Here is a 17,077-nt window from a genome sequence, read left to right as displayed (position 1 = left end):
TAGGTACCTCAGGCTCAATGTAACGTATCGGCCATTTCATAAGTAGGAAATTTTTTATCTTCTACTTTAACGAGTAAATATTCAGATAAATAATTAGCTAAAAGTTCCTTAATTTCTTACTAATACATACTAACTTTCTGAAAATTATTTGCCAGCCAAATACAAACCCATTTCTTTAATACTATTCGTAGTGTGCTTTGTTAAAACTTATTATAACTTACTAACTAGGTAGGTATCCATTCATTCCTGCTTCATAGAAAAACTTGTTGCAATTTTTATTTCCTTCTGTCATAAAATTCAGTCAAGTCATTCAGTCATTTCTATAACTACTTATAATATTATAAGGCAATCATGGTGCGTGTAATGCATTGGTCCTTCATTAGTCCTTCCTTGTACCTACTACTTACACTAAATTGCAACTGTGTAATGTTGGTAGCTGTATTGTATACCTTTTTTTTTATTTTTTTTTTTTTTTTAAGTGGGGAAATCTTACCTAAGATACCCACGGCTCCCGGGGAAGGAGCCGTGGGTTATGTCGGATTCCTACCGACTAAAACCTATGTACTGTACTGAACTGTATTGTATACCTAGCTACCAACATTACAAACTTTGTATAACGTTTCATAAGCTTCGTTTACGTATTTATTAAATGAATATTAATTGTAATAAATTAAAAGTTATTTATTATCAAACTGTTATGACTGCGTATTATGGACGAAATTTAATCAGGAAGACGATATCTTTATTATTACAACGTCCAAACTTTCCTGTGATTTATCCGATTAGCCAATTATATAAGTTTAGTATACCTATATAATGTAATAAGATACCGTATCAATCTAAAACCTACAAACTTCTCACGTAACAATATCAAAACAAAACAGAAGCGATGTAGGTAAATAAGTAATCACCAATCTATATTTAAAAGCATCCTAAATTAATTAAGAACAAAAGTAGCTTTGTGTGCCTCTCTATCGCTAGAATATTCATGACAACAAACAGCTTATAGAAGGCTATAACCAAGCTATAACTATTATTGTCAGGATGATAAATTATATCCTTGGAAATAACTTTTATCACTTATAATAAATATAAAGCGGGAGAGTTAATATGGAGATTCACCATTTGTACGCAAACGGAGTTTAGGCGAGCGGCTAGTAATTTCAGAAATAAGCTCCACAGTGATTTAAACATAATTGGGATAAAGACAGTTCTACACAGAGCTGGAACTAGATGCAGCATCAAACGTTTTCATGGTCCGTGTAATGACATGACCTTACAGGCCGTGGGTCCCACTAACGACGCTAATTATTACGGTCACGGGTAATCCATAAACGTGGCACTGATTTATGCTCTATATTTACATATAACAAGCTATAATAACGCTATAATGATAGTGGACAAGCAGGCTTAAATATTGAACTGCAAGTCTCGTTATATTTTAGTGACAATGACATCTAAAATTGGCATCTTGATGTATTCACTGAAACTGAAACTTGAAAATCGTTTTGCACCATTCAAAAGCTCTTTTAAAAAGATGCAATGTGAAACAACCTCGAAGGTAGAGCAGGCTTTTTACTAACTTTTCATTATCATATAATTAGTAATTTATAAATGCATACTTTATAGAATAATACTAAATCAATTATCCTTTTACTACCTTCAAAAAAAAAAAGAATCCAAATGGAAAAGGAAGAGAATTAACCAAAAATTAAAGAAAAATAATTTAATGGCGAACCAGGATCGGGAAGTGAGGGGGTGAGTTGGAAAGAGTAAAAAACGTTTTTTCTCGATTTCCGCCAAAACTACAAGTAGGCGGAAAAAAGTTTTATGTAATTAAAAGAGCTTTTTTATTTACACTTTTATTAGATAACTCCAATACTCATGCTAACATTTCTTTCCTTTTCGTGTCCTAACAACATTGCTTCTTTTTAAGAAAATACAAAAAGTATGTGTGATCAATATAAACGTCACTTCATTAAAACCTATAAGCTTTGAATTAATCATTAAAATTCACATTCTGAAATCAATTAATACTATATTATTATGCTTATTGGAATATACAAAACATATCATATGGCTTTCACGAATATTGTTACAATAAAACATAATTCTTTTCAATTACAATATACAAGAAAATGAAAGGCCTAGGCGTAATGATTATAGGTTAGGTATTTTCGTGTTTCTATTGGTGGAATCATAGAGATCTAGAGAGATGCCAATCGCTTGCGCTGAGTACGAAACCGTGTCTCATAAAAAATTCACGCACACAACTGCAGTTAACAAAATCAAAACAATACTTCGCGTTGTGTGCGTGTCATCACACAAAAATATGAGATCGACTATTCGTTCGCACACTAGATTGTAAGTGACGTACATACACAGCACCGCTACAGCTTGTTCTTTTTTTGGGCATATTGCTGCGACACCGGCCCCGCCCCCTAACCATATCTCCCTTTAGTTTCTGTGATCTGTGGGTGGAATATTATCAATAATTCTTATTAATTAATCGACTTGATATCAATACATACACGTAATATAATTATAAGCTAGTTTATAGAGAAACACATTATACAAGATGGAAGCAGTCTGATTAAAGTAGAAGTTACTATAACTAACATACCTAATTGCCATTCCTTTGTTGGATAGATTACCTATGTGTAATCAAATAACTAATACGTATTTTGTATTATATTATTTACTTCCGACCGCTTTCTCAAAGAATTAAATGTTACAAATGGGCCAATATTATTCATCCGCCCCCTGCAGTGCGTCTCTCAACACTCGATATCGAGAAAATACTTTTCACAGTATCACACAAACACCCCATTAAATATTCCTTGACAGCACTGACAATTCTAATGGAATGACGAAACCAATTTAGCCTCATTCATGGCATATCGACTTTATTTACCCCAACGAAGAACATCGTTCGAAATAAAACGTCGCCCTTTTTCAATTAATTTGAGTAAATATTTATGTTTGTTTATTAATAACTCACTAGTTTATCTTAGTAACCCATCTTTTTTAGATTGGAGCATTGAATTACGCTATCAAATGTGTATTGGACACAATTAAATGATTGTTACCTATATATTTTATCCCTATATTGATAAAACTTTTCCTGATCTTTTTTCGGCTGGGTTATCCTTAAACAACCCTTATTTATGGTCAAGTTGTCTAATCTCTATAAAGAATAACAATAAATTTCCCCGACACACCCCCACAAAACTAATGCAAGCCAAATAATCTTATTTGTTGGGATAATTCTATTTTCTACACATATCAATTATCTATTTATTAGGTATAGAAAATCAATGGTACTTGTGCGTTAAATTCAACTTTATAAGAATATCTTCTTATTCATCATTACGTGAATATTTTCACACGTGCCTATAAAATCAAAAGATTCCTAAAATATGTTCTGTTAATATTTTGAGCAAGAAATTCTATATTTTATTTAAATGTGAAAGTCGTACTGTAACAATAAATTACACAATTTTGAAAAGAGAAGATACGAATTCTTAAATATGTTTTAGTTTTTTTCCGAGTTATTTATCGGCCTCACACTGTACTTTACTTATAATATTTGTACATCTATCATATCGAACACATATGAGCAGTTTGTATATATTAAAATTAGAAGTGGTTCTATAGTTGCGTCAAATGTTATAATTATTACTTACATCTAAAGGTAACTACAATACACGTAACTATTATACCAAAGGATATAATTCTACATTGTACTCGAGCATTGTCTTTCACTCATGCTGACTATTATAAATTTTCTTAATACAATCATAAGCCTCCTTTAAACCAAGCTTAAGAGCAAAACAATATAACATTATTGTACCTATTTACGTAGTAAGAAATGTGTAGTTACACACACTACTATATGTTTATATCTTGTTTATATAGAACTAGCTTTCCGCCCGCGGCTTCGCCCGCGCAGTCAAAGAAAAACCCGCATAGTTCCCGATCCCGTGGGAATTCCGTAATAAAACCTATCCTATGTCCCGGGGTAAAAAGTAGCCTATGTCCTTTCTCGGGTATCAAAATATCTCTATACCAAATTTCAGGAAAATTGGTTCAGTATAGTTAAGGCATGATTGAGTAACAGACATGAGACAGACAGACAGAGTTACTTTCGCATATTATAATATTAGTATGGATTTAAAGCCTGAGTAGACTACATATAATATTAAATTCAATATATAAAACATTATTAATTTACGTTTCATCCATACCGTATCGTACCTATGTATCTTCCAGCTATAGGTATTGGCTATGTTGCCATTTACTAATAAATCACCATCATCGCTATAGCCGCCATCTGACCAGTTGGTTATAGTCCTGGTTAGTGTGGCAGAACCCCCGACCGCGTAGGTACAGTGTAGCGTAACCATCTCAAGATTGACTTACGACCTTGCCGGGTTTCAGGAAGCCACGCTATATTTAGCTCTATGAAGCGGCTTACACAAACATTTGAACTTCCGCAGTACGCAAGTAATGAGTTAGAGAGAAGTAGACTTAAAATTTGAAAGAATAATCATTAGGAGATAACATCTTATTCAGTCCTTGGTTAAAACTTACAGTCCAATAAAGTATCACACAATTATATAAAAAATATTACCTAAAACATGTTAAAAAATGGGCAGTTAGACAGACTATTCCAATGGAAACTTAATACGATATTGGACGAATCGGCAATAAGTGTCCTAAGGTACTTTATATACTTACCAAAGATATTTCAATTGGTTTACTAGGTATTGTGTATTTCTTTGATGTTTTTCCTTGTTATTATTTTTTGTTTATCGTACCTACATCTGCCAGTACACATCAAAATATTCAAAACATCATAAAGTGGATAACAAAAGATCATGAAGAGGTTCTTCACGCATGAGCGAAAATCACATAAATAAAGAGATGAATGAAAACAATTGATATATTTTATCAAAAAGTTTCTAATAATTTGGAATATTCCTAAGCAATGTAAAAATCAATAATAATATATATATATATACAATATCACTGCTGAGCCATGTTTATAAGCTGTTCTCGAGAGTCATCACGAATCGTCTCGAACGCAGGCTTGATGACTTCCAGCCTCCCGAACAAGCCGGTTTCCGAAGAGGCTTTAGCACCATGGACCACATTCATACGCTGCGGCAGATTTTACAGAAGACGGAGGAGTATAATCTGCCATTATGCTTGGCGTTTGTGGACTATGAAAAAGCCTTTGATTCGATCGAGACTTGGGCCGTATTGAGGTCTCTTCAGCGTTGCCGCATTGACTATCGGTATATCGAAGTGTTGAGAAGCTTGTATGAAAACGCCACTATGTCAGTCCGGGTTCAGGAGCATTGCACAAAGGCAATTCCTCTGCAGCGCGGGGTCAGACAAGGAGATGTAATTTCTCCGAAACTGTTTACCGCTGCTTTGGAAGACGTCTTCAAGCTCCTGGATTGGCAAGGATTTGGCATCAATGTTAATGGCGAGTACATCACTCACCTTCGATTTGCGGACGATATCGTGGTCATGGCAGAATCCCTGGAAGACCTCAATACAATGCTCGGTGACCTCTACAGAGTTTCACAACAAGTGGGCCTTAGCATGAACATGGACAAGACGAAAATCATGTCAAATGTCCATGTTGTGCCCACTCCGGTATCAGTTGGAAACTCTATTCTCGAAATTGTTGACGAATACGTTTACCTGGGACAAACCGTCCAATTAGGTAAGTCCAATTTCGGGAAAGAGGTCAATCGTCGAATCCGACTCGGCTGGGCAGCGTTCGGGAAACTACGCAACATCTTTTCGTCCAAAATCCCTCAGTGCCTGAAGACGAAAGTCTTCGAGCAGTGTGTGTTACCAGTGTTGACATACGGATCTGAGACGTGGTCCCTAACCGCGGGTATTGTGCACAAGCTCCGCGTCGCTCAACGAGCTATGGAAAGGGCTATGCTCGGGGTTTCTTTGCGTGATCGAATCAGAAATGAGGAGATCCGCAAAAGAACTAAAGTCACCGACATAGCCCACCGTATTAGTACGTTGAAGTGGCGTTGGGCCGGGCATATAGCCCGCAGAACCGATGGCCGTTGGGGCAAAAAGGTTCTCGAATGGCGACCACGTACAGGACGTCGCAGTGTGGGACGGCCTTCAACGAGGTGGACAGACGACCTGATCAAAGTGGCGGGGAGCCGCTGGAGTCAGGCCGCTGGTGATCGGTCGTTATGGAAATCTTTGGGGGAGGCTTATGTCCTGCAGTGGACGTCTTAAAAGGCTGGAACGAAAACGAAAAAACGAAAAATGTAAAAATCAAGTCCAATAGCTCTCGCTTATTTGATAACAGTTGGTATCATTGATATTTACCCGCCCTTAAACTCAAATATTAACCTTTGTTTTATTTGATAGTTGACATTATTACTGATCCAATAATTGTTTAATGTTCTATAGAAGAATAATTTAATCGTATTTTTAAAACGAAGACGAAACCAGACAAAACAGGTAATTTTTATTAATAAACAATTGTTTCTTACTGTGTAAGGAAAAAGCTAGCCAAGCATTACGGGTATGCCTACCCTACGGTGCCCTACCGTAGTACCGTAGGCATGGCGTAGGCATAGCATGTCTACACATTTTGATAAAAAGGAAAACTCATTTTGTTCTCAAGTTAAATTGGCAAAAATTACTATAAAATGGTATATTAGTATTGTGAAAGTCAGAAAATATGTATAACATAATACATATACATATAACGACTCAACATTTACCAGAATAATTTCAATATACTAATATGTGGACGAAAACAAATCCAAAAAATTAAATATCTCAAATATCACATAATATATCATTAACCGTGTTTGTATCATATTATAGCATACGAGTACATTATAACTACAGAGCATCCACATTTATTTTATTATTGCCAATCAACCAGATAAGAGGGTGAGACACGAAATAGGATTATGGGTCTCGACCCTAAGCCTTACTTATTGTACAATATGCAATTCAAATGTTCTCCCAATACTTTCCTATATGTCGTATTATACAAATCATTTTGTGGTTAGGTTATTAATAGGTAAATCTGCGGGCTTCGTGCTATAATATGCCAATTTGCCAACACAATAGTTTTTTTTTCGGTATCAGGGATTAATGAACTTCTTAAAAAATTATGTTGGTTTTAAGTGAAGTACCCCCAAGTCCCAATTCAATCAAAGTCGAAAGTCGAGGATGGATGAACAATGAAACAGAGTGCATTCATTTTATTTGAATTCCTGGTGCTATTGTTAAAGAAAAACATCAGGAGAACCTACGGAATTTCATCATTTGCCCACCTTACCTTATTTAACCTGAACCTTCGTCGGCCTGTGACCCTGCATTAGAACAAAAATGCGGTGAATAGATAGAGAGAAGGGTATATTTAATTAACTACATCTTTTGGAAATACTTAGTCCATCAAACATTAGGTATATTTTATTTATATGCATGAAAGGTAATAAAACAACCATAAATATTGAAACACATTTATTTACAATTCAATTAGGAAAATTCAAATCGTCAAATATGTTGTAATTTGTCGTGTGTTTACCCAAGCGTTTTCATTTCCAAACCACCACATACAATGTTAAATAAAATAATGATCACGTCTGTAGATTTACGTGATCCTAACATCTCAGGCGTGAGCTTTAGCACGGCTCTAGGGAACTTTTCTAATGTGTTTTCATGTTTCCCTCATGATTAACAATTGCGCAGAAATAATTCAACTTTTCTTACTATTTACAATCATAAATTATGAATAAGTGATGTACAAAATGTATGTGATAGAATAAAAATAAAATTCTACATTTATGTATTATAATCTAACTAATCATATTTACAAAATGTACAGTGTAGAATCTATTTAACTAACTTTTAACAATTATACAATTAAATTAATATCACGCTTTATCCAGTATACACATTCCAATAAAAAAACAACACGAACAATCGTTTCAACAATGTTATATTTCTCTACAATATTTTAATTCATTCATTATAACATTTATTTAATTGACTAGCCACATAATCATAGTCATAACCAATTTGTATTACCTACTTATAAAATTACTTGTCCCCTACAATTACACATCTTTTCTCAAAATTTGTTATAAAAATAAAGCTAAAAACTTCAACAAAATCTACCTCTCCGATATCTTATGTACTTCAAAGCTTTAGAAATAGGACACGAAGCACGAAGTCTAACAAAACTAAAACACATTTTAGGCTGTCAAAAGTGTCAAAGTCAATCAATATAACACAATCAATGTTAACTTCATGTAAGGTATAATCAATTTTAATTGAAGTTCTTTTTTTTTAAGATATTGGTCTCCATAGACGTTTGCAATTAACTCAGTGAAAGCACTTAATATATGAATCACATAAATTTACACATTGTGAGCAAACAATTCGAAAATGCTAAGGAACAATTATTTTAATGGCATTGTACAATTTTTCTCGTAATACATCATTATTGACTTTTAATAATATTCAAAAATCGCGTAGCTATAAAATTTTTCAAAATTAATAGAACATATCAAAGCGAATAAACTATTGTTTATTATTGTTGGATAATAATACGTCATTGGTTCTCGCTAATCTTTTAACATTCATAAAATTTTGAAACAACAAAATAGCACATTACAAATATCACATCTATATAACACACTTCTGGAACGTACATTCGTACAATAAATTATTCTACAATTCGTATCACAGTTCTTTATCAACCCGAGGTGTCCGAGCTAAATTACCTATCACTTCTTTGTTTAGATCAACCGTTCCGGCAATCTAAACAGACGTGTCTCAGGTTAACCCACCGATATTGCAATTCACTTGATACATATAAGTGGCTAGTTCCTCCCCGCTCAGTTCTTGGTCGAATTCGTGTAAGCTTGAGTTTGATATACTGCGTGGTGAGGTGAAAGAGTCGGATCCCTCGTTCAGGCGCCGCTGTTGCCACACCCAATTCACATTAGGCGACTCGTTGACTATGGAAAGATTTCTTCGGTAGGACTGTAACAGAAATAGAACGATGCGCTTTATTGTGCTTGTTTTTCCGAGTATTGGATGATATTTTTCCAGCCTACACCGTTGTAGCGATAGCGTTATATTAGAGCATGCATTGTTGGCTTTGCAATGAAACCACAACAGTTGTACCCAACACAATATCGTATAATTGTACTGCTTTATTGTAAAAAACATGAAGTTCCTTTGAACTGAACTTTATCCTTAAACAGTATAAAATGAATAAATACATAAATACAAATGAAGCTTGTATATACTTTTCATATTTTCTAAGATACTTTGTGCAAATACGAAGTTAATTTTAACATAATATACGTTAACCGTATTCCTTTATAAATATTTGACGAATGCAAAGCTGCCAGTTTCAAGCTGATTTCCAACTAAATTATTATCGGCGATGTTTCTCTACATTAGCCTCTCTGCATTGTACACTGTAAAATAACTGTTATTTTTTACCTACTAAAGTAATCACTAATCATATTAGTGAATTGCTGAACTGTATCTTAAAACTACATTCATCATCTTTATTGGGTTCAGTGTGTATCGTCCCATTTCAACAAATGCGAGACCGTTAGGGAAGGATACTCTGACACACGATAAAAAAAAAATTATTGAAAACAACAAAATACATTGAACACGTTTGAACTTTGGATTATAACGATAATTAATGATGGAGCCAGCTTGTCGAATGCATTTTATTTTCTTTTTTTATTCTTGTAATTTTTGGCATAAATTAACAAAACGGGTTTGTAATATTACTTTAAAGTTCATTTTGGAAAACAGTATAAAAATTTTAAATAGCTATATTATCCGACTGTATACCTGTCTGGAGTAGGTGGCGCTATCGTCACGTAAACATCTGATCGGCGTTATTAAATGTTAATTAATTAATTTTATAGTAAAACAGTGCTAAAACTAGGACTCAATTAATCTATACCTATCCAATTAGTGTGTATATCGTTTGTACTAACTATACTCTTAAACTCAGTGAGATAAACTATCATACAGTTGAGACAAAGTGAACAGTGTTAAAGTTGGACAATAATTTACGGACATACCTCAATAAAGCGAAAAACAAAAAATCCAAACAATCCAGGAGCATTTACAGTGATATTTATATGGACACATAACTACTTAACACAAAAATACAGTGATTTTGAAAATAATTATTGAGCGAAACGGTTAATTTTCACTACATTGACAGATATTTGAATACTTTGGATATCAGCTGTCATAAACAACGTAAATATAACAATCAAATCGCTGACTAGAGACATCTATCGTCCTTTACAACGAAACAATTTGAGCCACCTTTTGGCAACAGGCGGAACTAACTGAATCTATCGATACTACAGAATAATCTCTTGAACTAGTTTACGATACGTACACGAGAGGGCGCAGATATAAAAATTTCATTAGTGTTCAACATAAAAATATTAAAATTGTGAAATAATTGTCTAAAAATGTCTGATATACAAAAATTATTAATTCAATTGAGAGCGGATATAAGAAAAGATTCAAACGAATCTCTAAAGTTATTAGAAACAAGAGTTACAGAAAACATTAACACTAATATGGATAAAAAGTTTGACCTTATAAAAAAGGAAATAGAGGACATTAAATTGCACAACACAGAATCAGATAGAAGATTACTGGCATTAGAGAAGCATATAAGACACAGAAACTTAATATTTTTTGGCGTGGAGGAACGGGAAAAATCTTATGAAGATTTGGAAAATTCTATTTTAAAAATAATCAACAAAGATTTGTCATTGAATTACGAAAACAGAGATCTAGAAATGGTTAGACGTATGGGAAGTAAAAAAGAAAATAAAATAAGACCAATAATAGTTTCATTTACAACCTTTGGCAAGAAGCTCGCAGTCTTAAAACATAAACATAATTTAAAAAACCACGGAATGTACATTAAACAAGACTATCCTCCACAAGTGTTAGACACGCGTAAAAAACTACAAGAACAGCTAGCAAAAGAAAAAGAGAAGGGAAACACTGCTTATATTCGACATGACAAACTAATAGTATATCCTCATAAGACCCCACAGCACCAGTTCAATAAAAACATGGAACAAAACAAACATAAAAAACGGGAACTAGAAATCACCCCACCAAATCCAAAACATAACATAGTTCCAACACAAAATACCGAACCATCGACATCTAAAGGTCATTTGGCTAAAAAGAACAAAGTAACAGGACATCAAAGTCAACTAAGCAATTTCTTCCATAAACAAAACAGTCAAGATAATAATTCAGATACTGTACATTCTAACTCAGACAACGAATAGCCAATATCCCTCCTCCAAAAGAAACAAACTAATACCACCTATTCACCCACAAAATATATTAATTATAAACAAAATGATAAAATAAAACACATCCCTCCCCCACAACGGCTTGTCACCGCGGGGGCAGTAGACTCTCACCCTCCAATAAAACAAAAATACTATATTGCTACATTTAATCTAAGATCATTAGCTAATGAAACAAGAATACTAGAACTTGAATTTGCTTTGTCGTCTGTTAATTGGGACATACTCGGAATTTGCGAAGTTAGAAGGGAAGGGTTAAAAATTGAACAGAGAAGAAACTACGTTTTATATTATTACGGCATGATAAAGGGACAGAAAGGAATAGGATTTTTAGTCAAAAAAAGTTCAAATACAAAGGTTCAAGAGTTCCAACCAATATCAGACAGAGTTGCAATTCTACATGTAGATATATACGACACTTCCTTCTCTCTTATACAAGTCTACGCGCCGACTGAAAGCTGCAGCGAAACGGAATTAAAAAACTTCTACAATGACCTGGAAATAGCTATGGAGAAATGTTCCAATAAGATAATTTTAATGGGAGATATGAACGCTAAGATTGGTCAAACGTATTCATACGAACATCTTGTGATGGGCAGCTTTGGATATGGCAAGCGTAACAAAAGAGGACAAATGTTCATAAACTTCTGCTTGAGGTATAAACTGAAAATAGTAAACACACTTTTTAAAAAAACTGAGAGACTTAGATGGACTTGGCTCGCCCCAAATGGAAGAACGAAAAATGAAATTGACTATATAGCTACTAACTGTCCTGGAATTATCGAAAACTACAACGTGCTTAGTAAATTTATACACCCAAGTGACCACCGAATCATAAGAATAACACTTGATCTTGGCAAAAGAAAAAAATTAACCCGAGCTCGTTTCAACAACACGAGTTCTTCAAAGCTCAACTTCAATAATTTTAAAAACAATATTTTATCAGTCAATTTCACTAATAATAATAATAGTAGTGTTCAGGACTTTTACAACACCTTAATAAATGGAATAAAAAAATCACTTGAACCAAATACACGAATGCGCGAAAGAAGAATAGAAACTGTAATGACAGAAGAAATAATTAACATGAAGAAAGAATTACACAGCCTTAGAAATACAGAAAACAAGACAAAAATAGAAAAAAAGAGAATTAGCCAACTCTACAAGACAATAAAAAGAAAAATAAAAAGCAATGATAAGGAATTAAGACTAAAGACTTTGGAGACCTTTTTGGAAAAGACGGGTGGTGTCAAAAAAGCATATAAATCACTCGAAATTAAAAAAGATTTACTGTCACAACTTACTCATCAATCAGGTTCCTCAGTCTTTAACCGAGCAGGTCTATTAGATCTAGCCACACAGTACTACAGAGACTTGTACAAAACTAAGACTATACCAACCAAGTTTGATTCGCACACTACTTACTTAAATAACGACCCAATACCTATATTTTTGAACGAAGAAGTGGAACAAGCAATTAAAAATCTAAAATCTGACAAGAGTCCAGGTGCAGATGGAGTTACTAACGAGATGATAAAAGCAGGTTCTTATATGATGGTTAAGACACTAACAAATTTGTTCAATCTGATCCTCTCACAGAATGTAATACCAAATCAGTGGAAGGAATCGGAAATAGTTTTAATATATAAAAAAGGAAGTCCAAAATTAATATCTAACTACAGACCAATAAGCCTAATATCATGTCTGTATAAAGTTTTCGCATCTACCCTATTAAGACGCATAAGCCATACAATAGATGAGAGCCAACCGGTAGAGCAAGCTGGATTTATGTCAAAATTCTCTACAGTAGATCATATATTCACATTAAAAATAGTTATTGAGAAATGCGTGGAATATAACAGACCCCTATACATATTATTCATAGATTACTCAAAAGCGTTTGACTCAATACTTCATGACTCGATATGGGAAGCTCTTCAAGCACAAGGTTTAGAGGCTGGCTACATCAATCTTCTTAAAGAAATATATACAAAAAACTATGCAAGAATAAAGCTGGACACGAATGGTTCACCATTTCCAATAGAACGTGGTGTTAAACAAGGAGACCCACTCTCACCGAAATTATTCATTGCAGTACTCGAAAACATCTTTAGGAAACTAGATTGGGCAGACAAAGGCTTAAGGATAAATGGAAAGTACTTGTCCCACTTACGGTTCGCAGATGATATAGTGTTACTATCAGAATGTCCGATTCAACTTCAGTCAATGCTAACCACCCTCAGTGAACATAGCAGAAATGCAGGATTAGAAATCAACTATGACAAAACACAAATTATGACAAACAGACAAAAAACACCTTTATATATAGACACAAAAGAACTGAAATACACAGATGAGTACATATATCTGGGTCACCTTATCTCTTTTAAGTCCTGCACAGAGAGAGAGATATCAAGGAGAATAACAATGACATGGAACAAGTACTGGTCTATGAAAGACATATTTAAAGGACCGATACCAATACACTTGAAGACGAAGGCCATGAACAGCTGCTTGTTACCGTGTCTTACTTACGCATGCCAAACTTGGTCCCTGACTAAAAAATCTCTCAACCAATTAAGAGTTTGCCAACGAGGAATTGAAAGAAGCTACTTGAATATCCGATTAAAGGACCATATAAAAAATACATCCATAAGGAAAGCAACAAAAGCGAACGACGTCGGTAATCATGTTCTTCGATTAAAATGGAGATGGGCAGGACACAACCAAAGGCAAAAAGATGAAAGATGGTCAACGATCATAACAAACTGGTTTTTAGCGGACAGGAGCCGAAAAAGAGGCAGACCCAATAAAAGATGGCAAGATGACATTGTTGATGTAGCGGGGAATCAATGGGTAAAACTGGCTAATGATAGGCAGAAATGGAAAATTTTGGAGGAGGCTTTCACCGCACAAAGCGGTCCTTACAATAAAGAAAATATGATAAGTACTAGTTAACATAGAATAGCAACAATGTTACTAACAATAAACATATACTAGTTTTAAGATTTTACAAGTTATTATATAAAGTATTAAGTATTAAGTTAAATTGTAAAACATTTTTTGTAAAAGTAAGGAAATAAAAGCTTATATTATTATTATTATTATACCTGTCTGACTTTTTTGTCTTATATTATAATTTTGGGTATTTTCGAGATATATTTTTCTAGTTACATTATAGGTAAGTTATTACGAATTTATACTTATATAAATTACCTTTCTGCTATTGGCTTCATTATATTATATATACATATAAACATTATTTTACAAATTCCATAAATTTTTACATCGCACATATTTATCGTTACTCAATATCATAAAATCCTTATATAAAAAGTATTTATGCCATAATAAAACTGAACTGGGTAAAGCGGATTACTATCGCTAAGCATAGAATAAATAAAACATTTAATCGGTAAGAGTGGTATTAGACGTCTAAATCAAAATATTTACTTTCGTACTTTTCCATTGTCTCGCAATTATCTAATAATAAACTCATTATAACTATTTATTTCAGGAACAAAAATCACGGAAGAATAAACAGTTTTCCTATCCCTTTTTATTTACTTCATGCTTTGTTGTTTTAATCGAAAAAAGGGTAAGTAATTTTGATTTTAAACTCAGTTTTCTTTTTAAGATACCTACCATAGATAGAATATATTTAAAATTGAATGAATATGCTTTATTATCTTAACTGTTAATAAAATCGATTAGTAGATATTCTAATTATAGATATATATTTCTTAAAGCTAAGTTCCTCATGCATATAGTGAAATAAATAGCATTAGAACCCATTACCCATTCCAAGATAAAAAGGTTCGTTCTAACCTCACCTGGGCTCTGGAAGGGGCCACACACAGTTGCGTGGTGGCGGTAGACAAACGCCGTAAAAGCCGAGGGTGCGGCCTTGCTCGCTCGCTAGCCGCTCTTTGCCGGGACGCTAGTAAGGCGCTGTAAGTGCGGCCTAATCGAGGCCCATCTCGTCGGCTGCACCACACTGATAGTGTCATCTAGGAACAAAGGTTATAAATTATAATCAGTAGATAGTAAAGTTGAAGCCGTGCAGGGTGCGGCCTGGCTCGCTCGCTAGTGGCCCTTTGCCGGGATGCCAGTAAAGCGCTGTATGTATACCTTATCGAGGACCGTCTCGCCAGCTGCACCACACTGAAAGTGTCATCTAGTAACAAAAGATTAGGCAGTGTTTGCCCAACAAAATGATAGTCGAATTTGACCGTCATTACGGCGGTTATAAATAAACACCTACAATGACGTCTGATCATGAACATTTAGGCCCTCTTCATTGTTGTGATTGCATCTACTCAAGAGGGCCCAAGTGAATAGAAAGGTATTTTAATTTTAAACAGAGTATGTGGTAGACCGTGGTATTTGGTACGTATATAATACAGACTATGTCAATCAAAGAAACGCCTATACACAATAAATATAATTTATAAAAGAGGTGAAAAATAATTATGACTATAGAATTCAATACTATGTACTTATATCAAATACAATTGATTTCTACTCCATGGTAGAACAGGTAATTTCATGTAATACAACAAAATAAAAAGCAATTAGAAAGACAAAACAATGAGAGAAAAGTGAAAATAAAATAAACTTTAATTCAGCAATAGTTCAAGATTAAGCTGTTTAAACGATTCCAATTGTTTTAATAAAATAAACTAAATGTACGGATAAGAGGAATTACGAGTTCGGTGAATGGATTTGTACTAAAACTTTAATTGGCTTATTGGGTATAACTGGAAAATATTTATTGAATAGGTACAATATTATACTGAAGAGGTAATATTATAATAGATAAATTACGAGATCAAATCTAAATCCTCTTCCATCTTAACCCTTTATATTAATTGACTACATATTATTATTACTTTAAAAAATTCAAAAATTAAACCGATTTTCAAAATAATTATCATCACCAACGAGTTTTCCTTGTAATTAAAACTACAAAAAATGTATGACCTTCTTATAGAATATTTCAAAAGCAGAATTATAATTTTATACATTAAAATTATAAAGGCAAAAACTCTACGTTAGAATAATTTATATCTCAATTCAAATACTTTTAACATTACTGATAGGTACCTAAAACCGGTCGTAAAGCATTTCATTACTAAATTATTTAAAAACATATTATCAAAAATGTTAATTAAAATGTAAATTCAAGTAAACTTATAAAAAAAAATTAAAATTGTTTCCATAGTAACATATACCATATTAACAACCATAAAACTAACTAACAGTTATTAAATTATCTTTTTTCAAATACCTACTGAATATTATTGATATTTTAGGTATAATAATTATTAGCCTAAAACTATTTCATTTATGTATTTCATTATTCATGATAGTATTCCAAAGGAAAATCAAAGTTTACACCAAAGAAACTGCGCAGTTCACTCGCTACTGTCCAATTAACTTTTTCAATCAGCCATCGTCAATAAAAGGGGTAAGAATCGTTAAGAAAATATTTACTAGGAAAACTAGTCCTATTGATCTAGTGGCATTTTTAGATTAAATGGTTCAGTGGCGAAGCAGATAACTCAATCTTGGGGGTCGGTAGAAGGCTTATTCAGTAGACAATATATTTATGTCCCATAATGGGCTTAGACTGAGCACTTCGAAGGGAAAGGTGCGTTTATGCCAAATATAGCCCAGAT

General features: G+C 33.5%; 1 protein-coding gene across 2 annotated transcripts in view; it reads right to left on the bottom strand.

Annotated features, from left to right (window-relative positions):
- Positions 1-7,512: 7,512 nt before the first annotated feature.
- LOC149908875 (pyrokinin-1 receptor-like) overlaps positions 7,513-17,077 on the bottom strand; it is a 51,965-nt gene continuing 42,400 nt past the window's right edge. Inside the window, exons 5-6 of one of the 2 annotated variants that reach the window (XM_090120458.1) lie at positions 15,230-15,406; positions 7,513-9,054 (exon numbers count right to left, since the gene is read on the bottom strand). In XM_090120458.1, coding sequence (XP_089976584.1) covers positions 8,845-9,054; positions 15,230-15,406 — 387 coding nt within the window. In that variant the 3' untranslated portion in view covers positions 7,513-8,844. Of the gene's footprint in view, positions 9,055-15,224; positions 15,407-17,077 lie in introns of both variants that reach the window. The other variant, XM_090120459.1, reaches the window with a different exon arrangement.

Source organism: Colias eurytheme, chromosome 4 (genome assembly GCF_061535395.1).
Source record: "Colias eurytheme isolate Ceu_HAF_F1 chromosome 4, ilColEury1 Martin Lab GWU primary, whole genome shotgun sequence".
In the NCBI taxonomy this organism is placed as follows: domain Eukaryota; kingdom Metazoa; phylum Arthropoda; class Insecta; order Lepidoptera; family Pieridae; genus Colias; species Colias eurytheme.
This window is presented reverse-complemented; position numbering and strand designations above follow the sequence as displayed.